Genomic DNA, 26613 nt, shown 5'->3' with positions numbered 1-26613 from the left:
CATGCACCAAACATGTAGCACAGGCACATGGGCAGGTAACTGCCGCTCACATGACAGGGTTCCATGTTGCTTCTTGAATGATGCAGCCGTTGTCATAGCAACCGAGCTGTTTACTCTAAGCAACTGCCACTGGAGGAACAGCAACCGTTGGAGAAGATGGCTGCCATGAAGAGGACGAGCGTCTCCTGCTCCTCTGATGAGGAGGCCTCCATCCTACATGAGAAGAAGAGGAGGAAGAATTTGCCATCCAGCCCAGCGGAGGAGAAGAGCCAGAGTGGAGTCAGAAAGAGGAAGATTTCGGACTCCTCTGAAGAAGAACTGGAGAAGGTCAACATCAGAAGAAAGGGAAAGAAGAGATGGAGGAGGTTCCCGTCCAGCTCGGAGGAGAAGAGTGAGAGTGGAGTCAGAAAGAGGAAGATTTCGGACTCCTCTGAAGAACTGGAGAAGGTCAACATCAGAAGAAAGATAAAGAGGCGATGGGGAAGGTTCCCGTCCAGCTCGGAGGAGAAGAGTGAGAGCGGAGGTGACGCCCATCATGTAGATGCGGAGAAGAGCGGTAAGGGGAACTCATACACACTATTCCCATACACACACTATGCATGGCTGCTGGGGCCTCTATCCCTACCTATAACATATAATAATAATCCATGTATAAGAATGTCTGGTGCTGGGAAAGGGACGACCTGGGACGACCTGTTATTGGTCTTTTGTTCTCTTTAAAGGCAGATAATGATCTGTTACTTCCCTGGGGTAAGGAAATGACAGTTGATGCGTTTGTGCTACCTGGCTCCTCCCCCTCAGCTGTGTAACTGTAACGCGCTACGTTGCTGCTAATGGTCGCCCCCCCTGTAGCTCCTTCTCTTTGCTGTTAGAGGGGAGGGGTGACCAACATTTGGGACTTGCCCCATGGAAGGAGAGGGAAGGCTGTGGCATATCTCTAGCAGAGGGGCAGTGTGAGCAGCGTCAGGATGGGCACCGAACCTGCCTGTACTAGTGTAAATGCTCCAAACCAAAATGTTACAGCTTTGTTAGGAAGATGTTAGTGAAACATAACGTGATAAAAAAATAAAAAAACATACAAAAGACATAGCAATAAATGTAGTCCCTTTACCAGCAAAGTACCAAATTTATTTACACTATGATAAGTCACTTACATCAAAATCTACATTAGTGATATTTACCTTATTGCTATACCCAAGAACACTTACAAATGGCAATATTTGTATTTATTTATAATAAGGAGCTGTGTTACTCAGGGTGAGGGTGTGTACGAGATGTAATTGGATGTAGAGGGTTATGGGGAGCTGCTATGTGTAGTGTGGAGCTGTGTTACTCAGGGTGAGGGTGTGTATGAGGGATGTAGAGGACTATGAGGAGCTGCCCATGACAAGGAAGCGTCAGGCACTTGCACTGTGGTTAGTATTAGATGCACTGATTCATGTGAATTAGGAGTAATGATTATGGGGCAAATGTAATAGCCTGTGAGCTGCAGGCAGCAGCGGGATTTAGGCACTTTAGCCTCTTGATATAAAGCAGCTATAAGCTAATTGATAAAACTAAACCAGTTTGCCTTTTAAATTATTGCTGCTTTAAACCAAGAAGTTAAATTGCCGAAATCTCACTGCTGCTTCCAGTTCTCAGTGACAGTGAAGGAGGAATTATATATGATATGAAATCTTAGCCGTTCTGCTCCATTTGAGGTTCCTGTCCTCCCTGAGCTCGCCTTAGGACATCTGGGATACATTATTTAATAGACCAATTATCCCATCAGTTTATCAAAATATTTCTACATTATTGCTGTAAATGAAGTTTAATATTAATATTATGTATGTAGTGTCCAGACATATACAAGTCATTCTGGTTAGTGTAATTGTGTAAGGCCCAGTGATCAGTGGTGTAACTAGGGTATTTGGAGCCCCTTGCAAATTTGAAAATGGAGCCCCCGGCGAAAAATGGGCGTGGTCACTTAAAAATGGGGCATGTCAACATGGCACACACCCCTTTATCATCACTCAGAACATTCCTATCCATATGCACCTTAACCCCAGTAGTGCCCCTTATACAGTACCCCCAGTATGCAATGTCCCCAGTTGTGGTCCCTCTTATGCAGGCCCATAGTAGTGCCCCTTATACAGTACCCCCAGTAGTGGTCCCCTTATACAGCCCCCCATTAGTTCCCCTTATTCAGTGCCACTAGTTGTGGTCCCCCTCAATGCAGTGCCCCATGTAGTGGTCCCCTCTATGAAGTGCCCCCAGTAGTGTTCCCCCTTATGCAGTGCCCCTTATATAGTGACCCCAGTAGCAGTCCCCACAATGCAATGCCCCCAGTAGTGGTACCCCCCTTATGCAGTGCCCTTTATATAGTGCCCCCAGTAGGAGTCCCCCTTAGTGGTCCCCCTTATGCAGGCCCCCAGTAGTGATCCCCGCTATCCAGTGCCCCCTGTAGTGGTCCTCCCTATTTAGTGCCCCCCCCCAGTGCAGTGCCCCTAGCAGTAAGCCCCTTATATAGTGGTGCCCCCAGCAGTAGTCCCCCCCATGCAGTGCCCCCAGTAGTGTTCCCCCCTATTCCCCTGCCACCTGTAGTGGTCTTCCCTATTAAGTGCCCCCTGTAGTGGTTGCCCGGTCCAATGACGCCCAGGGCACACGCCCTGCTCGACCCCCCTTAGTTACGCCACTTCCAGTGATCACTGTCTGTGTGTAGAAACCCTTATACAAATGTAAATAAATATATATAAAAGAGAAGAGCACATTATAAGTTACAGAATACAGAATTGCCATGCTATACAATATTGTGTTCTTCATTAAAACAGACTTATGAGGCAAGATACAAAATACAGTATTTTTTATTTTCAAAACACAATGAGTTACTAATGTTCTCCACCCACCGTATGATAAATCCTCTGACCACTAACCATACGGAGCCCCTAATTATTTGTCCTCCCACCAAGAATCTGGAGACGGCATTAGCCAATGGGGCTAAGCGCTGAGAGGATACAATGGGCCTGTTTCTTAGTAGCAGGTAGAAGCGCAGCAGCGTAAATTTTGCGTGTGACTTGGAATCAGGACCAAATAAATTAGATTGATGATCTGTAGTATATATCACATGGTGACTTGTCCTCTAATCTCACATTTTCCTGCCATTAGGAACCAGCGGTGCTCAACCAACCAGCCTCGGAGTTGGAGTCTCTCTATCCATCCAGAGACTGTCTTTTTACCACCAGATAGGCCAGGGTGGCTATGGGAAGGTAAGCAAGTCACAGCCCTGCACTGTGCAATAGTGTAACATTCAACCTTCTTTTATTAACTATAATGTGTATAATTTTTGTCTATCATTTCCGTACAGAATCAGTTGTGGATTCTATTAATGTTTCCTTTATTACATGTGGCCCTATTGTATGTGTGACGTGTGTCTTTACTATACACAAAATAATGCTGCTTCACTGATGTGCAACCTGCAAGGTGCAAAACCTGTGACATTATATGTATTATAAGGCTCAGGGGGAATGTACTAAACTGTGGTTAGTATGCGGCATTCAGATCCATACTGCCAGGCCCCTCCTGGTACCTCTGGCTGCTGGGTACCAGGGTAATACTCCAATAATATAACACAGAAAGGATTGTATCCATAAGAAGCAAAACCTATTGCCTCAGGAAATAAATGATGCCCTAGAGAAATAAACCATGTCCCTGATTCTATAGCAATAAATCACCTAATCATAAAGAAATAAATGTTACCACCATAACTAATAACTAGTTTGGCCACCGTTCAAGAAAATAAATGCTGCGCCCACAATAAATACTCACCTTACATCTTCCTTCTTTCATGGTCTGATGTAATACAAGGGAGAGATAGTGATCCATGTGGGAAAGAAAATAACACATAGGGGCAGATTAAATTAGCCCCGGGCTGAGTCACACGGTCTGTTCCCCGGGGTAAAGTGTCTGGAGCTATACAACAACAAACCCTTGGTCACCCCACGCACGAGGTAGCAGTTATCCCTTATTCCTGCTAGTACCCTCCGGAGGGTCCCGGGTGTGTAACTGACTAGCACCAGGCACTTTATCCAGGAGAACAGACCACACAACTAAATCTATTGCTAATTGAATCTGCTCCTTGCAATGAATGGCCTGATGCTGAGGAGCACCCAACACTACACATAATACATTAATCTCTAGTGAGCTCAGTCACTTATTAGCCAGGGAGCCAAACAGGAGCGGCCTCTTACCCTGCTCAGCCAATCACACATAGCAGCACCTGCACATCCTCTGCTAAATACAAGTGGTAGATAATTCAAGTCTCTTTGTGCGAACTGGAAACCTACTGTAGGTACATTTCTGTGACTAATACACACTTAGCAAAGACTGTTCCTGTCTGTACGATTCCTCCCATCAGTGGCTGCCCCCAGCAGGGAGAGGTGCTGAGAGGGGGCGGTGGGAGGTCCAGAGTTCTCCCCAGGGTGTTTTCTGCGGGTTGCCATGGACACGGATGCCGGATGCGACACCGAGTTGCGCCAACATCACACTCTTCACATTGGATGCTCCGTGTCCGCCGGCAATAAGGACATGTTAGTGAAGGTTCCAGGTGACGGAACACGGCACATTGGGGAGGGGGGGAGGTGCCGGGCAGGGGACACAGCATTGGGTCAGGGGAGAGTGCTGAGCAGGGGACGCAGGCATTGGGGCAGGGGGAGGTGCCGGGCAAGGGACCCGGCATTGGGTCAGGGGAGAGTGCTGAGCAGGGGATGTGGCATTGGGGCGGGGGGGAGTTGTTCATCACAATGCAGGGCGGTGTCAGGCTGGAGGGCAAAGATCCCTCCTTCTGTATAAAAGTTCAGACGGGAACAGTCACCTGAACTGATTAAAGAGAGCCTGCAAGTGGGGCCAGTATCTGTAGAGCTGTATAGAAAATATATTCTGTATAGCCTGCAAGTAGGAACAGTATATGGGTGTCTAAGAAGAAGAGAATTAATATATACATTGTTATTTAAAGTTTAAATCATTATAAGGTCAGGATTTAAAACATTTTATTATTGTGAAGGCCCCACCCGGCTACTTCTTCATGCCAACCGGCTGGAAAAAATTCCTGGGGAGAACACTGGAGGTGCATATACATAGTACCTGTCCCAGGATCACTTGGAGACCTGTCACTGGCGATCAGATCTCATCCTCCCATTTATGGCTCCAGCTAAATTGGATTATGGTCTGTGGAAACTGGAAAGTGACAGTGCAGACTAAAAGCTTCTAATTGTTCTGTCTTTGCTTCTTTTTCTGTATTCCAATGGTTAGTAACACACAATCCCTGTTGGACAACAATGCATTTGCCTTTATGTTCCTGTGTTATTTAAGGGGCTGACCCTGTAATGCCTCCTGTAGGTCCTGCTGGCGGCAGATGCCTGTGGAGGTCAACATCTGGCTGTTAAGATCATCAGGAAGAGACATCTGCTGAGGGAGGGCCGGGAGCAAATGTTTGTGGAGCGGAGAGTGCTGGAGCTGGCATCTGGATGCGCCTTCCTCACCCAGGGCTACTTTGCTCTCCAGACCAAGGTACTGCTGAGACTGCGGTGTTATTACTACATACCCTCACATATACCATATATCCTCATTGTCTTCTGCTGTGACTGTAATCTCATCTCCTAATTCCCATCACTGCATGTATACTGTACAGGGGCGTTTCTAGAGATGAGGGGGCCCATGTGCAGTCTCCGACACGGGCCCCCTCCTCTCTGTCCGGCGGCCGGGAGCGCACTGAGCTGTGCGCGGCCAGCGCCGGAGCTATAGACTCTGGGCACTATCTTCTTGTATATTATCAGTATTCCCTATATCCCCATGTGCTGTACATACAGTATCAGGGGCGTATCTATAATGGGTGCAGGATGTGCGGGGCACACGGGCCCCTGGGTTCAGGGGGGCCCCGCACTGCACACCTTACACCCATAGTATTACATACCTCTCCGGAGTCCCACGTCGGTGCGGGGGTCCGGCGCTGTAAAAACGACTGGAAAATGGCCACCGTGGCTTTTTTCCCCTTCGTTTGCGCATGCGCAGTACAGGAAAAATGGCCGCCGTGGCCATTTTCCCGGTGACCTGTGCATACTCTATAGACTCTGGGCGCACTATACAGCTAAGAGCTATAATTCCTTCTATCATATACTTAGTAATATATTATTATACCCCTATCACTGCTATAAAGTATTCTCCCCTCATCTCTGCAGTAACACATTCCTCTCCCCATTGTAGTTACATACAGTATTACCTCCCCATCCCTCAGTAACACACTCCCCTATATATCACTTACAGTAAGACCCTGGCGAGACCCTGATACCCTGTAGCTCAGTGACAGTCTGGCAGCAAATCACAGTGCAGCACATTTATTATTGCTGTGTGACTGACATCACTTACAGTGGCCTCAGTGTGGCTGTGAGGGTGACTGTATACAGCCATACTGAGACCCAGGACAATGTGAGACAGGACAGATACAGGGGACAGTGGTATCTCTGTACCAGGTACCTGTGCATCTGTCCCGCTTCCTGCATGCAGCCCATGGATTAGGGACAGGGTCGGATTAAGGCTTGTGGGGGCCCCACGGCAACTAAGTTGTGGGGGCCCCCACAAGCCACAAAGAGCCGAGCCTATTCCCCCCCCTCCGAAAGCCCCGCATGGAGGCCCCCCCCAGGCCACATGAAGGCAGGGGCAAACACTCACACATACACATAAACAGCATACCCACAATAACACATATACACACATTGACACATACATACACAGTATACTCACTAACACATATACACAATAACACATTCATATATACACACACTAAAGCAGTATGCATACATACTTACAGTACACTTGATGGTTGCCGCGATTCGTGGGAATATGTGGGCAGGGCTTGTCATATTGGCTCCGCCCCCAATGCGGGCAGTGTAAGGGGGGGAATAAGTGTGTCGGGGGTCATGCGCTACTGTGAAGCCGGTGGCCCCCTCTCCCCCTTAGAAAGCTGCTGCAGCAGCACTGACTGTGCTGCGGAGCCTCCTCCCGGGAATAGGTGCTGCTGGCACCTGTTCTCGGCAGCAGGGTCACATCGACCCTGTGTGGGGCCCCCCCCTTAATCCAGCCCTGATTGGGGATCAGTGCAATAGATAACAGCATTTAGTGCTAATACAGTTCTGCAGCTCATCTGCAATTAGGGCTCATTCATTTTCATGTTTTGATTTAGATGCAGAAATTATTATCAATGTTTTCATGTGGAATCATTAACTTCCTACTATAACATGTTAGTGTAAAAAAATGCAATTTAATGGTGTGATATATGAATAACGTCACTGTATAAACATTACAGAACATGATCCATATACTGTAATACAGTGAGATACTTCTTACTGCCCCTTCTTTTGTCCCCTGCCCTCTGTCTGTTCTCCTTGTCCTCCCTATTACTGCCCATTATAATCCCAAGAGAACTCATATGCAGAACTCCTATCATTTCTGCCTAATTATCTTTGGACAAAAGCTGACATTCCCCCACGGCCCAATTGTATTCCTCCCGGCTCCCCTGACATCTAATGACACTACCGCCTCTACCATACACAGGAGCTTGTGTTACTTGGGATGGAGTATGCAAGTGGCGGAGATTTACATCAGCTCCTGAAGCGGGAAGGCCGCCTTACCATCCCCAGTGCAAGGTGAGGACATAGAATATGTAATAGCATGTAAGAGTCACTGTATAGAGCAGGGGTGGGGAACCTTTTTTCTGCCGAGAGCCATTTTGATATATATAACATTATTCGCGGGCCCGGTGTAGGCCACGCTCCCTCCATGTGACATCACACGGGGACGGGACCACAATCACTGGTGATTACAGCAATGCCCGAAGCATCCTGAGGATGTTCCGGATAGCTGTAAGGGCAGCGGTGTCACTGTCTGAAGTGTCCTTAGGATGCTTCTGGCGGCACTGCTGCATAGATTCTGGCTGCAGGGTGCCATTCTGAGGCTAGCAGAAAAAGCTCTGAGGGCCCGACCAAATGATTCTAAGGGCCTTAAACGGCCCCCGGGCCTGAGGTTCCCCATCCCTGCTATAGAGGAAGGACTTAATGATAGATGATATATTATCAATATCCAGTTTTTATTCTGTGGGAAGGGTTCTCCTGATGTATAGAAATAGAATAGACAGTGTATATAAGCATGAATTATATCTGTCTTATAGCTTAGAATTGGGATATCAGTAATATTAGCAGTGGAAGGATTAGGTGTCAGAGAATTGCGCAACTGCTTTCATCGCAGTCTGCAATCACGTCACCGGTCACAGCTGAGTCTTATATAAATATATTGGCCAACAGCATGAAGGGGGAGATGTACTAAGGGGAGGTATTGTATGTGGTTTGCAAACCATTGCATAGTCGCTACACTACATCTGTGTCACATACATGTCTCGGTCACTGGACGGTTGTATTTTTCCAGATGTAGAATAAAAATACTGATCCTTTGTTGCGGTAATTGTTATAGAAACTAAATGCTGATACACAATTACAGGTGGTTTATAAAATGTAAATATGCCCAAGAAATGACCATGTGTGTGGCTACCTTTTTTTGCCAAGATGGTCCGAGATGTTAATAAATGAACATTTTTGCAGCTACTCTTTGTCAATGGACAGGAACATAGGGCCTGATTCAGAGCCGCTCGTAAGCGGCCGCTCGTTCGCTCCGAGCGATGTTTGCCCAACTGCGCATGCGTATGGATCGTAATACGCATGCGCGAACCAGTCAGTGCGGCTGAAAATCGTTTGTTCGCTAAATAGCGAATGCCTGCTAATATGAGTGACAGGAGGAGGCGTATGTGGGTGGCAACAGGGGAAGGTGCTTGAAAACGGGGAGTGGAAATCAGAACACAGGCGTGCTTAAAGGTCAAAACGGGCGTTTTATGGGTGTGCATAATTAAAACAGCAGCGTCATTGACCACGTCACTGGGTTATTTTATAGCCAGAACTGCTCGCAAATTTGTGGTAGCAAACACCAGCCACAAGAATAGCGAGCAGTTCATACGCTGTTCGATGTACTCGATTAATCTAATAAATAGCGGACATGACGTATGGTGCGAGCGGCCAGGGGGCGTCTTTTTCAAAATTACAACCGCAAGTTTTGTTCGCTCGTTCAGACATAGAGGCGTCAACAGGCCGCAAAGAGCGAACGGTTCATTTGAATAGCCACCCCTTTTTGTTGAACGAACGACCGCAAATAGCGACCGGCTCTGAATCAGGCCCATAGTCAGATTGTATAGTAATGTATCAGTTTAATTACTGTGGCAAAGAAAGAGACTTACCACATGTCTGTGGAGGAGTGACTGCTCTCATTCCTCAGGGTGGGGCTCCAATCAGACAGGGCATACAGAACAGCTGGCGAGTCAGCTCTATATAAGAGAGGAGAAAGCTAGGAGACTCAGGGGCCTATTCATCAACACTAAAATAACGTTTTTATGGACATTTTCCTTAAATAACGTTATTTTAGGATTCATGAAGCCACTTAGCACAGGAGATATCACTGATATCTCCTTGCTAAGTCCCCCTGCGTTATTTTCCACACTCCCCATACATTAGTATGGCGATATGGAAATTATGGTATTCATTAAATTCCGAAAATTATGTATTTTCGGAATTTGATGGAGTTACTTATTCGCCACTGTGAGGTGGCGAATAGCAGGACAGACTTACCTGCTTCCAGCTGTGCAGGTCCCCCGGAGTCTTCCCCCGGCGCTCTGGTGCGTCCTCTGGCTCCGTCTGCAATGCTGACATTGTTGTTCTATAGGCAGAACACAATAAAGTTTAGAAAAAAAAACAACTTTTTTTTTTTCTAAACAGTACTGTGCTGCTGGGAGACCACATGACAGACCAGCAGGACGGAGCCGGAGGCGCTGCAGCGGGCAGGTAAGTGCGGGATGGGGGGAGGTGAGCGGAGGGGGGAGGGGGGGTTGGGGGGGGCGCACACAAACTTATCGCAGCAGTAAGTAGTGCTGCGCATGCGCTGGGTTTACGATTGTAACAGCGCATGCGTAGCATGGATTCCAGCTGCAGTGAGTTAGAGCAGGCAGGGAAAACTATCTATTTCCCGAAAAGCTGTCATCGCAAAAATTACAGCTTTTCAGAATAGATAGTTATGGAGAGGAGGAATGATGAATTCCTCCGGTAATTAGGTAGAACTCCATGCAAGTTCTAAACCTAATTACCTCCCTTGATATTTTAGGTATGATGAATAGGCCCCTCAGGGAGAAGAAAACATGGGTTTAGCACCAGCCAATTAGCACAGAGCTGAGGCGGAGGGTATATAAAGATGCTGTTTTCCAGTGTCTGGACCAGCTGCCCGATCTAATAGAGAGGTGAGCACTGTTAGATCAGTGATAGGGACTAATAGAGAGATGAGCACTGTTAGATCAGTGATAGGGACTAATAGAGAGATGAGCACTGTTAGATCAGTGATAGGGACTAATAGAGAGATGAGCACTGTTAGATCAGTGATAGGGACTAATAGAGAGGTGAGCACTGTTAGATCAGTGATAGGGACTAATAGAGAGATGAGCACTGTTAGATCAGTGATAGGGACTAATAGAGAGATGAGCACTGTTAGATCAGTGATAGGGACTAATAGAGAGATGAGCACTGTTAGATCAGTGATAGGGACTAATAGAGAGGTGAGCACTGTTAGATCAGTGATAGGGACTAATAGAGAGGTGAGCACTGTTAGATCAGTAATAGGGACTAATAGAGAGGTGAGCACTGTTAGATCAGTGATAGGGACTAATACAGAGGTGAGCACTGTTAGATTAGTGATAGGGACTAATAGAGAGGTGAGCACTGTTAGATCAGTGATAGGGACTAATAGAGAGGTGAGCACTGTTAGATCAGTAATAGGGACTAATAGAGAGGTGAGCACTGTTAGATCAGTGATAGGGACTAATACAGAGGTGAGCACTGTTAGATTAGTGATAGGGATTGCCAAGGAGAAATCGTTTCTGTAACTTGTCTGTCAGATAATGTGGGGAGTGTTGGCTGGAAATCTCTCAGCCATTATGTAACCATCCTAACGATGTAACAGTAACTTATTTTCTATCCACCAGGTTCTATGCTGCCGAGATGGTATGCGGGGTACAATTTCTCCACTCTAAGGGCATAATCCATCGGTAAGTATATAGTGACACTATAACAATAGTATAATAAAGTGATATCAGTATGGATACTAACATGCAGAATGTATTAGGCCTGCTCCCTACTTCCCATGTGTTATACAGTTACCATTGGCGCATATTACCACTTACATGTTACACACTGTCTCCCTTCCACAGTAACGTTCAGTCTTTATTTACAGCTCTCACAGCACATAAAGGGTCTCTCTGTACAAGTGTTTTATTCTGTCATGTGTGGGTGAGGAGAGGGTGACATATTTGTACTCACACTGTTCAGAGGTTCTTCCCAGAAGCTTCTCAGCTGTCCCATATGGGGCTCTATTGGTTGTGGCTCCCTCACATCGGGCATTATCACGGCATCTCCATAGCAGGATGTGAGCTGGGTATTGGGTACCCCCTGCTCTCTGCTGAAGGACGTCCCTGTCTCCTGTAATACGGTGACGTCAGACTCTTCCTGCACACGTCCAACGCTGCCGGGGAGGAGCTCTGAGGAAGAGCAGTAACACATTAGTGAGGCCCCATCACCCACACATTATAGTAATATAATAAAATACTTGGGTAGAGATAACATGTAAGGAAATTACCAATTTACCTCCTAGAAGTTGTGTATGAAACAAGAGGACACTTATCTAAAAATGATTACACTAGATGCCCACACTACTGTCATTGCTCCTAAACCTACATTCAAGACTACTAATATTTAGAACGTACACATTTAGGGCTGATCATTTATCCTGGAAGTGATGATTAGCCGCGATGCTGTGCCCGGGGCTAGTCAATTGCAGCACACGGCAGCCCGCAGGCTGCACTTAGCGCGGATTTCTGTTCACCTCCTCCTGAGGGATTTCTGCCATTATTGCGGCTGCCACAATTGCGTTAACCCATAGCTCCGGGTACTTAGCCCAAGATCTATGGGATAACGTGCATTAGCGGCAGAATTACTGTACAAGGAGAATGGCATGTAATGCAATAGCTCCGGACGTAGAAGTCCGAGGCTACAACCCATTTCCTAGTGCAGTAAGATAACAAGGCTAATTGAATCCGGCCCTTAAAGTGTAATATTATTTTATATAGAAAAATAAATAATGCTTGTATGAAAGCGTAGTGCTTACACAGATCTTATTTCCCTCACAGAGACCTGAAGCCTGAGAACATCCTGGTGGCTGGAACGGGGCATATTAAGATCGCCGACTTCGGTCTTGCAATTGAGAACATCTGCGGAGACCGCACAGCCACTGGCTACGCTGGGACGCCTGGCTACATTGCTCCTGAGGTGAGGGGCACAGGATCTTCCTACTGTTACTCATGTAACTACACACATACTGTAGAGAAGCCTGGTACATGCAATATGGCTACAGATGGCAGACTGTAATAATACCAGGGTAATAACTGCACCTGCAAACTACCCAATAATGAGGAAAGTAACAGCAGATATCATACAGCAGGGGAAATGTGTAATACTCCTATAGCATCTGCTGTTACCACATCAGCATAGACAGACGGAGGAATGTAACTCTCTGTGTATTACCTAGTAACTGAGGACACAACTCTTAGTACATTACACTGACAGACACCCGGCACTTCCAGCAATGGTTTCTCATCACTGGGAAAGCTGGAAGCTGAGATCAGCCATGTAGTAAGATCCCATAATGCATTTCCAGGCAATGTATACTTTATGTACACACGTATCAGTAATACTGCTATAATCAGCTGGTGAAATCTACATATGATTGCATTGAATCTATTATGTTCCACATACATTTGATTCTATAACATACCTAGAAGAACCAATTGGATGAAGTGATTGGATAGTAACATGTGTGGCCAGGTTTAGTAGCTGATGTAATAATGGCATTTTGGGCTTAGCTATGTATTATTTTTTATATTATTTTTACATTTATTTATTTGACAAATTCGAATGAATACAGAAATTAATAAAATACAATTCATGTAATAACAAAATAGCCTCATATTTACATATAAGTAATAACAAGGAGCCAATATAGACACCAGGATACATTCCCTGGGATGTGCTGTTACTCACAGCTTATAGATGTTACATATACAGGGGAAGAGAAATAAGAGGAATAAGGGGGAGAGAAGCCTTGGTGACCCCTCTAGGAGTCAGATACCAGGTGAGCAGCAGTACAGTATGTAGCTATTCTCATTATCCCTCACACAGATGGAGGATTTATTATCCATTGTCAGGGAATTCTTAGTGATGTCAGGTCCTCACACGTCATTACCTTGTTACACCTGTACAGGTGTTTTGTGTCTGCGGGACCACTGGTGACCCATCACTGGGGAGAGCTCATCCCCACCCCCATTGTTAGTGCTACCAAGCTCTGGCTATAGCACCCGTGCTGGGTGCATCATGTGAGGGGATGGTGGAGGCATTTTTACTTAGTTATTTACATTTATATTATGACATCATCATGATCAACTGGTTTATAATGATAAGTCTTGTGATGTCAGTAAGTAAATAGTAAGAGAAGGCGAGTAATGTAGGATAACTGGATAGCAACTATTATTATATTCCCTGATATTCCAGGTCAGGGAATTGTCCACGCTTTACAGATTATACAGATTATAAAGACATGAAAAATAATAATAATACTTGTGTAATATACATGCAGCCTCGCCCATGATACACAGCACATGCCAATATGATTACAAGATTGCACAAAGTCACACATCAGTGTCCTGAGCTGGCGCATTACGTTACTTTTTAAGTCTACTTTCATGTAATCCTATCCAGTGGCGTCACTATGGGGGTGCAGGCCGCACCCGGGTATCACCCTTGGAGGGGGTGACACCAATATGCAGGCTCCCCCTCGGTGACAGGGGCCGGGTATAACATTCTCCTGCAGCACTCAGCTCCTGACACAGAGGAGGAGATGACAGTGCAGTCACTAGTCTCTGGGGGCAGCCCAGTATCTCCGGGAATGCTGGTCACGCCCCCAGAGTGATGCAATCAGGATTCCCCACAAGGCCACGCCTCTTTATGTTAGGCCAGGCCTACGTGGCTTCACCAAGCGGTGGGAATATAAAGTCCTCACCAGGTGTCACCAGACCCCATAACGCCTCTGATTCTATCTCCATATAAACACATTTTATAGAGTATTGGATAGGGACAATACATAAGAGTCAAACTGGCAATTTTTCACCAATAACTCCAAATCCGCCACTTTGTTCCTCCTGTCTTACCCTCCTCCATGCCCCTCACCCCTAGAGATAATATATTTACCACACTAATGACAAAGGGTATATTTCCTTCCTATACTAACCATTCTGGCCAGGTCACCTCGCCCAAATATACACATAATATGGTTTGGGAATGGGGCTTCGGTTTCCCTTGGGAACGGACACTGGAATAATGACTTTGATCCAGTGATCTTATGCTAATGTCACCTGTGCTGCGTAATACCAACTGGCTCTGAGTTGGAAGCAGTCCTGTACCCCCACCCACCAGAAATAAATCGTATACGGTATATTTACAGGATGGAGCATATTACAACCCTCCAATATAATACTGTGGCCAAATGTCACAATGTCGGGCAACCTTGGTACTCCCACCATTCAGCCGCCCTACCTGGATCCCACTGACCAGTTTCCCATAAAGTGTAGACTCTGTCTCTCTGGTTGGGCCCCCGGCTCTTTCAACCACTTCCCTCTTTCTGTCTTTTAATCTTATTATTTCCTTTTCCCCCTTCCCTCTATATGTAAGTGGGATCACCATCCTTACCTGCATCCCCCAGTGGAATACCTGCCTTTCCTGTATTTGTCTATACCAGCCCGATTCCTCATTCTCCCCAACATCCCATCTTGTATAACACTTTCATTGTGATTTTCATTGTTCAAACATGTTACTTCCTGGTCAGGTATTGGGCTTATTATATTACTGTCACCTTTACCTTCTGTCCATTCACAATAAAAAGATTAAAATAAACAATATATGGAAATGATGATTGCTGGAAAACACAATAACTAGTATCTCTCTCCTGGTAGATGCGGTCTGGTGAGGAGTACGATGCCGGTGTGGACTGGTATTCCTTCGGTGTCATTTTAAACAAACTGATTACCGGGAGCCTTAAATACAGTCCCATACTATTCGATGCACCAGGCTCTACCGCTGAAGACATCATTCAAAAGGTAAAATACATATTATATTTACAAATGATTACAGGGCAGGATGCATTTTTAATGACTATAAACAAATTTATACCACATTATATAGAGGAGGAGGAGGGAAATGCTAGATGTATAACTGAAAGTAAAGTACCATTTATCACTCTGCTATAGGATCAATCTGTCCAGCTCTCTGCAATAGAGGACCTCATAGAGCTCTATCCAATTATGTGTGAAGGGGGCAAACTGCCATTGGAAAAGTATCTATAATAAATATATATATTAACCACTTAATTGGCTAATATTTTTCCAAAAAAAGTCCCCAAAATTGATGATATTTTTATTAGGAAATTCTGTAAATAAGAGCTATTTAAACCTGATTCAATATATTGTTTTAACGAAAAAAATGTAAATCAAGGTTAAATAACTATTAATTCGTTACCTTTTTTTGGGAAGTTTGTGAAAAAAATGACTTTCTAGTCTTAAAAAAAGCTGGGGATAGATGGTGAGGAGCAGGTTTTGTGTATATATATTAGGGGTGTGCACCGGCCACTTTTCGTGTTTTGGTTTTGGATCTGGATCTTTCTTCGTGTTTTGGATCTGGATTGGTTTTGCCAAAACCTCCCTTCCGTGTTTTGGGTTCTGGGTTTTGTGTTTTGGATCTGTATTTTTTTTTAAAAAAGCATAAAAACAGCTAAAATCACAGAATTTGTAGGTTTTTCTGCTCCTATGCTATTATTAACCTCAATAACCTTAATTTCCACTCATTTCCAGTCTATTCTGAACACCTCACACCTCACAATAGTGTTTTTATGTCCAAAAGGTTGCACCGAGGTAGCTGGATGACTATGCTAAGCGACACGAGTGGGCGGCACAAACACGTGACCCATCTAGGAGTGACACTGCAGTGGCAGACAGGATGGCAGTTTGAAAAACTAGGCCCCAAACTGTACATAATGCAAAGAAAAAAAAGAGGTGCAAGATGGAATTGTCCTTGGGCCCTCCCACCCACCCTTATGTTGTATAAACAGGACATGCACACTTTAACAAATCAATCATTTCAGCGCCAGGGTCTGCCACACAACTGTGGCTGAAATGATTGGTTCATTTGGGCCCCCACAAAACAAGCTGGCAATTAATGTGTCCCTGCACAAACTGGCTCTACGGAGGCAAGATGTCATCCTCATCCTCCTCATCCACCGATTCCTCACCCTCTTCAGTGTGTACATCCTCATCCTCACAAAGTATTAACTCGTCCCCACTTGAATCCACCACCACAGGTCCCTCTGTACCTTCTGGAGGCTGGTCTCCCTGGAAGAGCTGATAATTCATTTTGATGAACATCATCTTCTCCACATTCTGTGGAAGCAACCTCCTACGCCTTTCGCTGACAAGGTTCCCGGCTGCACTAAACACTCTTTCGGAGTACACACTGGAGGGGGGCAACTCAGGTAAAATAGAGCCAGTTTGTACAGGGGCCTCCAAATTGCCTCTTTTTCCTGCCAGTACAGGTATGGACTGTCTGACATGCCTACTTGGATGCTGTCACCGATGTAATCCTCCACCATTCTGTCAATGGTGACAGTATCATATGCAGTGACAGTAGACATGTCAGAAATTGTTGCCAGGTCCTTCAGTCCGGACCAGATGTCCAAACTTGGTCCTGCCTGCCCTGCATCACCGCCAGCGGGTTGCTTAGGATACCTAAGTTTTTTCCTGGCAGCCCCAGTTGCGGGAGAAAATGAAGAAGGAGCCGTTGACGTGTCACGTTCCGCTTCAGCTGACAGTGTGTTCACCAGCAGGTCTTTGCACCTCTGCAGGCTTGTGTCGGCCGGAAAGAGAGACACCACATAGGCTTTAAACCTAGGATCAAGCACGGTGGCCAAAATGTAGTGGTCTGATTTCAACAGATTGACCACCCTGGAATCCTGGCAAAGCGAATGAAGGGCTTCATCCACAAGTCCCACATGCCGAGCGGAATCGCTCTGTCTTAGCTCCTCCTTCACTTTCTCCAGCTGCTTCTGCAAAAGCCTGATGAGGGGAATGACCTGACTCAAGCTGGCTGTGTCTGAACTGACTTCACGTGTGGCAAGTTCGAAGGGCTGGAGAACCTTGCACAACACGGAAATCATTCTCCACTGCGCTTGAGTCAGGTGCATACCCCCTCCTTTGCCTATGTCATAGGTGGATGTATAGGCTTGTATGGCCTTTTGCTGCTCCTCCATCCTCTGAAGCATACAGAGGGTTGAGTTCCACCGCGTCACAACCTCTTGCTTCAGGCGATGGCGGGGCAGGTTCAAGAGTGTTTGCTGGCGCTCCAGTCTTCGGCACGCAGTCGCTGAATGGCGAAAGTGGCCAGAAATTTTTCGGGCCACCCAAAGCGTCTCCTGCACGCCCCTGTCGCTTTTCAGAAAATTCTGCACCACCAAGTTTATTGTGTGAGCAAAACATGGGACGTGCTGGAATTTGCCCAGATGTAATGCCCGCACAATATTGGTGGCGTTGTCAGATATCACAAATCCCCAGGAGAGTCTAAGTGGGGTAAGCCACTGGGCGATGATTTCCTTCAGTTTCTCTAAGAGGTTGTCGGCGGTGTGCCTCTTACTGAAACCGGTGATACACAGCGTAGCCTGCCTTGTAACGAGCTGGCGTTTCTGAGATGCTGCTACTGGTGACGCTGCTGCTGTTGCTGCGTAAGGTGATACATCTACCCAGTGGGCTGTCACAGTCATATAGTCCTTAGTCTGCCCTGTTCCACTTGTCCACATGTCCGTGGTTAAGTGGACATTGTGTACAACGGCAATTTTCAGGACACTGAGGACACTTTTTCTGACGTTTCTGTACAGTCTCGGTATCGCCTGCCTAGTGAAGTGGAATCTAGACGGGATTTGGAACCGGGGACACACTACCTCCATCAATTGTCTAAATCCCACTGCACTAATGGCGGATACCGGACGCACGTCTAACACCAACATAGCAGTCAAGGCCTCAGTTATACGTTTTGCTTCAGGATGACTGCTGTCGTACTTCATCCTCCTCGCTAAGGACTGTTGGAGGGTCAATTGGTTAGTAAAAGTAGTGGTGTTCCTACTTCCTCTCTGGGATGATGAACGACTCCCAGCAACAGCAGCAGCGGCAGCAGTAGGCGTAGCAATGCAGGATCCTCCGGAGGAATCCCGGATAGGAGAGTCAGTCATGCCAGTGACATGGCCTGCAGGACTACTTCCGATCCTGACTAAGGAGGAAATTGACGAGGAGGGAGTTGACGGTGTGGTTTGCAGGCGCTTGGATACAACAGGACAACGGGATTTAGGTGTCCCTGGACTGCTTACGGTCTTAGCCAAAGTTTCTGAACTTGACAGTAACTTTTTATGAACGCGCTGCAGGTGCCGTATAAGGGAGGATGTTCCTAGGTGGTTGACGTCCCTACCCCTACTTATTTCACCTTTACATATGGTACATATGGCAAGACAGTTGTTGTCCGGATTTGGATAGAAATATTGCCAGACCAAAGAGGTGGAATGTTTGGTCTTCTGCCCAGGCATGACCGTGATGGGCTTTTTCATCCCACGGACAACAACTGTCTCCCCCGGAGCCTGATTTAAACAAACCACATCACCATCAGAATCCTCCTCGCCAACTTCCTCCTCAGCGCCAGCTACACCAGTATCCTCATCCTGTTGTACTTCAACAGTGACATCTTCAATTTGCATATCAGCAAGTGGACTGTGGGTGCTCTTTTCAGCACTTGCAGGGGGCGTGCAAATGGTGGAAAGAGCCACCTCTTCCCGTCCAGTGCTGGGAAGGTCAGGCATCGCAACCACCACCACACTTGGACTCTCCTTGGGGATTTGTGATATCTTCTTAGAAAGCACAGTTCTTCGCTGTGCTTTTGCCAGCTTAACTCTTTTGATTTTTTTAGTGGGAGGAGGGCTTCCTTCGTCATGTGAAGCTGAACCACTAGTCATGAACATACTAGGGATCGACCTTAGCCGTTCCTTGCCACTCCGTGTCGTAAATGGCATATTGGCAAGTTTACGTTTCTCTTCAGCTGATTTAAATGTCTTTTTCAAGGTAATTTTCCTGAACTTTGCCATTTGGGATTGTATGTGCCCTCTACTATGACATTGGGCATCGGCCTTGGCAGACGACGTTGATGGCATGTTATCGTCTATGTCATGACTAGTGGCAGCAGCTTCAGCACTAGGAGGAAGTGGTTCTTGATCTTTCTCTATTTTATTTTTATCGGAGAAAGTTTGGTCCTCCATTTATGTTATATCGATTTGATATATACGTGCGGCTAAACACAGAAAATAATTTTTTTTTTGGTTTGGACTGGAGTGTACTTTGGGGGTTACAGCACCCTTTAACGGTCAAGCCAGCCGGCCCTTTACTTATGACACAGGCGCACGCTTGGCACTACTTTGTTGATGCACGTGCGGCTACTGCGCACACAATTCACAAACACAGAAAATAATTTTTTTTTTGGTTTGTACTGGAGTGTACTTTCGGGGGTTACAGCACCCTTAACGGTCAAGCCAGCCGGCCCTTTACTTATGACACAGGCGCACGCTTGGCACTACTTTGTTGATGCACGTGCGGCTACTGCGCACACAATTCACAAACACAGAAAATAATTTTTTTTTTGGTTTGGACTGGAGTGTACTTTCGGGGGTTACAGCACCCTTAACGGTCAAGCCAGCCGGCCCTTTACTTATGACACAGGCGCACGCTTGGCACTACATTGTTGATGCACGTGCGGCTACTGCGCACACAATTCACAAACACAGAAAATAATTTTTTTTTTGGTTTGGACTGGAGTGTACTTTGGGGGTTACAGCACCCTTTACTGGTCAAGCCAGCCGGCCCTTTACTTATGACACAGGCGCACGCTTGGCACTACTTTGTTGATGCACGTGCGGCTACTGCGCACACAATTCACAAACACAGAAAATTATTTTTTTTTTGGTTTGCACTGGAGTGTACTTTGGGGGTTACAGCACCCTTTAACGGTCAAGCCAGCCGGCCCTTTACTTATGACACAGGCGCACGCTTGGCACTACTTTGTTGATGCACGTGCGGCTACTGCGCACACAATTCACAAACACAGAAAATATATTATTTTTTTAGCACTTGGGGGGAGCACCCCTGATGGACAGAGCACCCCCTGGACAACACTACAGCACCCCTTTAGGACTGGGACACTGCACAGGACTTTGGAGTGGACACAGCCCCTATGGACAACTGACTGCACAACACAGTCCAGCCAGCCCCTATGGACTTTGAAGTAGTGGACACAGCCCCTATTAACAACAGCAGCATAGCACAACACAGCCAGCCCCTATGGACTTTGAAGTAGTGGACAACAGCAGCACTACACTACACTACACTACACAGCCCTAACTCCCACCCTCCCTCTTCACTGTCCACAGCCGAGTGAGAAAATGGCGCCGACGCGGGTACCTTATATAGGATCCAAAACCCGCGAGACTCGGAAGGCGGGATGATGACGTTTTGCCTAGATTTCAGATCCGAGTCAGGCGGGAAAAGTCGAGCTTGACTCGGATCGGACTCGGATCGGGTGGCTCGGGGGGGTTCGGATTTCAGAAATCCAAACCCGCTCACCCCTAATATATATATATATATATATATATATATATATATATACATACACACCCACACGTCGAGTCTTACATATACAGAATGCTCCTGGGTCTAACTTGCGTTGCGGGGATCTGGCGGCAGGGGTCCAGCGGGGTGCAGGGCAGTCTGGCAGCATAAGTGGCGGGATGCAGGGGGTTTCCAGCGGCTTCGGCGGCAGGGTGTTCTTGCGGCATCCAGTGCTGTGGAGGAGAAGAAGCCGGTGAGAGAATGGCTGCAAACCACTCCCGGTCATTGGACAGTAACACAGTGACTTCATGATGGTAGGTGACGTCATGACGTCACAGCAGATCCAGATATGGGAGATCTGACTTGTATATTATATATATATATATATATATATATAATTACATCCAAATCAGGTGAACGGTGTAGGAATTACAACGGTTTCTATATGTGCCTCCCACTTTTTAAGGGGCCAAAAGTAATGGGACTATCAACTCAAAAGCTATTTCATGGACAGGTGTGGGCTATTCCCTCGTTATTTCATTTAAGCAGGTAAAAGGTCTGGAGTTGATTCTAGGTGTGACATTTGCATTTGGAATCAGTTGCTGTCAACTCTCAATATGAGATCCAAAGAGCTGCTATCAGAGAGATAGCAAAAACATTAGGTGTGGCCAAATCAACTGTTTGGAACATTCTAAAAAAAAAAAGAATGCACCGGAGAGCTCAGCAACACCAAAAGACCCGGAAGACCACGGAAAACAACTGTGGTGGATGACAGAAGAATTATTTCCCTGGTGAAGAAAAACCCCTTCACAACAGTTGGCCAAATCAAGAACACCCTCCAGGAGGTAGGTGTATATGTGTCAAAGTCAACAATCAAGAGAAGACTTCACAAGAGTGAATATAGAGGGTTCACCACAAGATGTAAACCATTGGTGAGCCACAAAAACAGGAAGACCAGATTAGAGTTTGCCAAACAACATCTAAAAAAGCCATTACAGTCCTGGAACAACATCCTATGGACAGATGATACAAAGATCAACTTGTACCAGAGTGACGGGAAGAGAAAAGTATGGAGAAGGAAAGGAACTGCTCATGATTCAAAACATATCACCTCATCAGTGTAGCGTGGTGGTGGTAGTGTCATGGCGTGGGCATGTATGGCTGCCAATGGAACTGGTTCCCTTGTATTTATTGATGACGTGACTGCTGAAAAAAGCAGCAGAATGAATTCTGAAGTGTTTTGGGCAATATTATATGCTCATATTCAGTCAAATGCTTCAGAACTCATTGGACGGTACTTCACAGTGCAGATGGACAATGACCCGAAGCATACTGCAAAAGCAACCAAAGAGGTTTTTAAGGCTAAAAAGTGGAATGTTATGCAATGGCCAAGTCAATCCCCTGACCTGAATCCGATTGAGCATGCATTTCACTTGATGAAGACAAAACTGAAGGGAAAATGCCCCAAGAACAAGCAAGAACTGAAGAGATTTGCAGTAGAGGCCTGGCAGAGCATCACCAGGGATGAAACCCAGCGTCTGGTGATGTCTATGCGTTCCAGACTTCAGGCTGTAATCGCCTGCAAAGGATTTGCAACAAAGTATTAAAAAGTGAAAGTTAGATTTAGGATTGTTTAGTTTGTCCCATTACTTTTGGCCCCTTAAAAAGTGGGAGGCACATATAGAAACCGTTGTAATTCCTACACTGTTCACCTGATCTGGATGTAATTACCCTCAAATTAAATCTGAAAGTCTGCAGTTAAAGCACATCCTGTTTGTTTCATTTCAAAGCCATTGTGGTGGTGAATAGAGGCCAAAATATGAAAATTCTGTCAATGTCCCAATATTTATGCACCTGACTGTGTATATATATATATATATATATATATATATATATATATATGTATATATATACACAGAATGCAGCAGAGCTGTGTGTACAATGATTGTACTGAGCATATCTGCTGTATAAATCATTACATTAAATACAAATAACTGTTTTCAGCTCCTCCATGAAGATCCAGCTAGACGCCTCGGAGTACATGGGAACATCTGCCGGCATCCTTTCTTTGAGCGTATGGACTGGGTCTCTTTGGCTGCCCTTAATATTGCACCCCCATACCTGCCCACACCAGTAAGTACAACACAGAGCTTCTATGAGCTTCCGGGCAGCCTGTAACTAAGGCGTCTATTTAGTATAATATGCTGTAACAGTGTGAAATATACAAATGTTATTGCAGCAAATTTTAAAACTATTACCGCGCCTGGTGACGTCAGGTTACATAGGCGTCTCCTGAGAGCAGAGAGAAACACTTTTACTTTCTCCAGAGCAATGTAACCTCTGCTGTAACACTGTTATTATATGAGCGACAGTTCTTTGTGCAGGATTTATGTCACTTCCTTTATCCTCATTACAGACATCTGGTAAGAGCCTCACATTTATACCACTGTACATAAACTCTACAAAAGGAAGGTTCATAAATGCCTCTATCTTCTAAATTCATATAAACGATGCAACAATCACATTTATTTCTCCTTCCTGTAGCCATCCATTGCTCCCTCTGCCTCCGGGAACATACACCTGGAAACACTGGAGGCAGCAGAGGCCCAGAAACGCCCGATTCCAGCCGAGGACCAGGAGTTATTCACTGGGTTCTCATTTGTCATCTCCACCTGGAGAACCCGCCCACAGACACCCGGCCTGTAAGACGATCAGGGCGAGACGCCCTCCTGAGCTCAGGCATCAGCACCGCTGGTCACAGTGATGGAGGTCTCCGCACGTATGTACACAATATTGTTTTCTAAACATTCTTAAATGAAGATTTTTAACATTAAACTGGGAAAGTATATAGAAAGGAAGAAGGGAGATAGGGCTGGGTATAGCAGTAATATAAGGAACAACAATAATCAGTGCTCATAATGATGAGATGTATAATAGGCTTCTCACAAGCCCAAATGGAGAAACAATAGCAGTTTGGAGATTATTAGGTAAATACAGATATAGCCTGGGATAAGCATAAGAGATATAACACATAGTAGAGAGGGGAAGAGGGAAATAGGGGGTGGGGGGTGAGGAGAAGAGAAGGGGCATGTGTGGGATGTCAGCAGAGGAAGAACAGGGGGGCAGGGAGGGGGGGTAAGGTGCACCTGCTGGGTGCTCAGTAGTAGATGATGGGGATGCTGCTATTCCCCAGTGCACAGCAGAGAACAGGTAGGAATCTTATATATCAATTATGCCGGGTACACTCTAGTCTAGACGATATGTTGTCTGATCCCGCGGATCGGACCAACATGTCGGGCACACCGTCTAGTGTTCATCGGGGTGGTTTCAGCTGCCAATGCCAGTACTGTCAATAGTGCCGGTGAACGATATATTGGGTGGTTGTTAACTGGATCGTGCAGTGTGGACAGACCGACTGATATATTGTTTATCGGCACCATCGGGTGTCGCATTGGCTGGTCACTAAGTGTGTACCCAGCCTTAGAATGTTATAGAGCAGGACCTGGGAGGGGTTAGGTACATTTGGGATAGAGAGTCACATGAGAGCATATGATAGACAAGGAGGGAGACAGAACCCAGTCATTTTGAAGATCAAATAATGAACAGTGGGCCTGATTCAGAGCCGGACGCTATTTGCGCTCGCTCGTTCAGAAAAAGGGGGTGGCTATTTAAATTGAGCGCTTGCTCTTTGCGGTCTGTTGACGCCTCTATGTCTGAGCGGGCGAACGAAACATGCGCTCGCTATTTTGTAAAGACGCCCCCTGGCCGCTCGCATCCTACGTCATCTCCGCTATTTATTAGATTAATCTAATAGACGTCTGAACTGCTCGCAGTGCTTGTGGTTCGATTTTCCTACCGCAATCATGCGAACAGTTCAGGCTAAGAGACAACCAAGTGACGTGGCCGATGACGCTGCTTTGTTAATTATGCACACCCTTAAAACGCCCGTTTTGACCGCTTGGCACGCCTGCGTTCGGAACTCCACTCCCCGTTTGCAAACACCTTCCCCTGTTACCACCCACAAACGCCTCATCCTGTCACTCAAATTAGCAGGCACTCGCTATTTTGCGAGCGCTCGATTTCCGACCGCACTGACTGGTTGGCGCATGCGCATTACGACCCATACGCATGCGCAGTTGTGCGAACATCGCTCGGAGCGAACGAGCGGCCGCTTATGAGCGGCTCTGAATCAGGCCCTGTATCCAAAAAAGGTTTAGTATTCAGCTATAACCCCCACATATGAGCCAGGGAACCACAGTTCCTCCAACAGGGGTCAGATAGCGAGGGGAAGATCTGTCAGTGACGGGTGGGTACAAGGCACCATCTGAGTTATTGTTTATAATAGTTTTCCCTAATTCAGGCACAGATGAAAGATTATTGTTATATGTATTACGTAAATCTTATATTTAATATTTGAATGTATATGTGTGTGTGTATATAAATCTAAATACATAAATATACACGCACAAACTCAGGGCCTGAATCAGAGCTGCACATGATGCTGGCGGTTACGTAGATGAGCAATCTTTGCAACTCCGCATGTGGGAATGTTTCTGACAACTTCTACAGCGCATGCGTTACGCAGAGAGTATCGGGACAGATGGTACCAGAAGGGTGTCAGAAAAGTGATGGGCGTTCCTGGGCAGTGGCTGGTAGTACACATAACAATAGTCCAATCAGTGGGCGCGTCTATGGAGCTGTCACGGGCGTATCAGTGCCAGCAGCTGCATTCCCAGACGCACAGCCCCAGGCACAGGCAGCCGTGGTCAGATGAAGGAACTGTCCCTACCATAGGGCTGGTGCAAGTTTCCCGGGTGCGACCAATGGCGGCGCATTAGGATCCACCAATCGGTATAACAGCGTGTACAGATGCTAAAAGTGGACGTCTCAGACCTTGCACATATGGGCGGCACAGATGTACACAAGGGGAGGAGTCTCTAGCAGCATTTGCATAAATTTGCAGACGACCGCCAATAGCAGCTGCTGTCTGCGCCTTTTGTGTGCGAATCAGAATCAGCCACACAATATACAAACGGCTTATATTACATATATTACATTTCTCAGTCTGTTTCTATCTTATCAGATGTTAATATTAATCACTGATCATCCTATTTATGGAACCGTTTGATTCTTGTTATAAGAGATCCCATATTATGTAACAGGCAATGTCACCTGGAAGGTCGTACATCTGAGATCTCCTCTCCCTCCTCCTGGCTGAAGCTTAGACCATCTAGGACCAGTGTCCGTCTGTATGAGTATCACTCATATATCCTTTTGATTATGTAATGTTATTTATTTACTCTTTTTTCAATCAAAAGTTTAATAATTTTATTTTTTATCTTTATTACATGTATTCAATAGTTAGGAACTTTGCTTTTTATTATGATTAAGCTACTGTACTTTTTTATTATTGTTATTATTATAATGTGCTGTTTTAATATAGATGTAAATGTATTATGTAGTTTTGCAGATACGTTACTAGCAGGGCTGTGCCTCTCCCTGAGGCTGGGGGGCATCACAGCGTCACATCCTCAGTAGGAGTAGGGCTCCGTCATGGCTGCCTATCTCCACTGATCTGTTGGCCCTTTCCTTTCTCGCTGATCCTTCAGTGTTGCGGCATGTTCTTGTACAACACTCTCACCTGTCCATCTCCATCTTTGGGCATCACTTTGTACACATGCCCATAAAAGGACATGTACCTATGGACTATG

At 46.0% G+C, this 26613-nt stretch overlaps 1 protein-coding gene across 1 annotated transcript; it reads left to right on the top strand.

Moving 5' to 3' along the window:
• The first annotated feature begins 156 nt into the window (after positions 1–156).
• LOC148473285 (protein kinase C delta type-like) lies at positions 157–26149 on the top strand. Its single transcript, XM_088459911.1, has 10 exons — positions 157–556; positions 3145–3245; positions 5374–5544; positions 7585–7676; positions 11099–11161; positions 12299–12437; positions 15173–15316; positions 22907–23035; positions 23447–23681; positions 26065–26149. Exons 1-9 carry the CDS (start codon positions 157–159, stop codon positions 23606–23608), a joined length of 1401 nt encoding a protein of 466 aa, XP_088316037.1. The 3' UTR covers positions 23609–23681; positions 26065–26149.
• The last annotated feature ends 464 nt before the right edge of the window (positions 26150–26613 follow it).

This window comes from Taudactylus pleione, unplaced genomic scaffold, assembly GCF_031769625.1.
Source record: "Taudactylus pleione unplaced genomic scaffold, aTauple2 ptg000946l, whole genome shotgun sequence".
Lineage (NCBI taxonomy): Eukaryota > Metazoa > Chordata > Amphibia > Anura > Myobatrachidae > Taudactylus > Taudactylus pleione.
Note: the sequence above shows the minus strand (reverse complement) of the source record. Positions and strands in the feature narration are given on the sequence as shown.

Excerpts from the sequence above, each read along its gene's own strand:
- LOC148473285 (XM_088459911.1), top strand. The coding sequence starts at position 157 with ATGGCTGCCATGAAGAGGACGAGCGTCTCCTGCTCCTCTGATGAGGAG. Across the intron at positions 3,246-5,373 it reads GCCAGGGTGGCTATGGGAAG|GTCCTGCTGGCGGCAGATGC; the intron begins GTAAGCAAGTCA and ends TGCCTCCTGTAG. Across the intron at positions 7,677-11,098 it reads CTTACCATCCCCAGTGCAAG|GTTCTATGCTGCCGAGATGG; the intron begins GTGAGGACATAG and ends TCTATCCACCAG.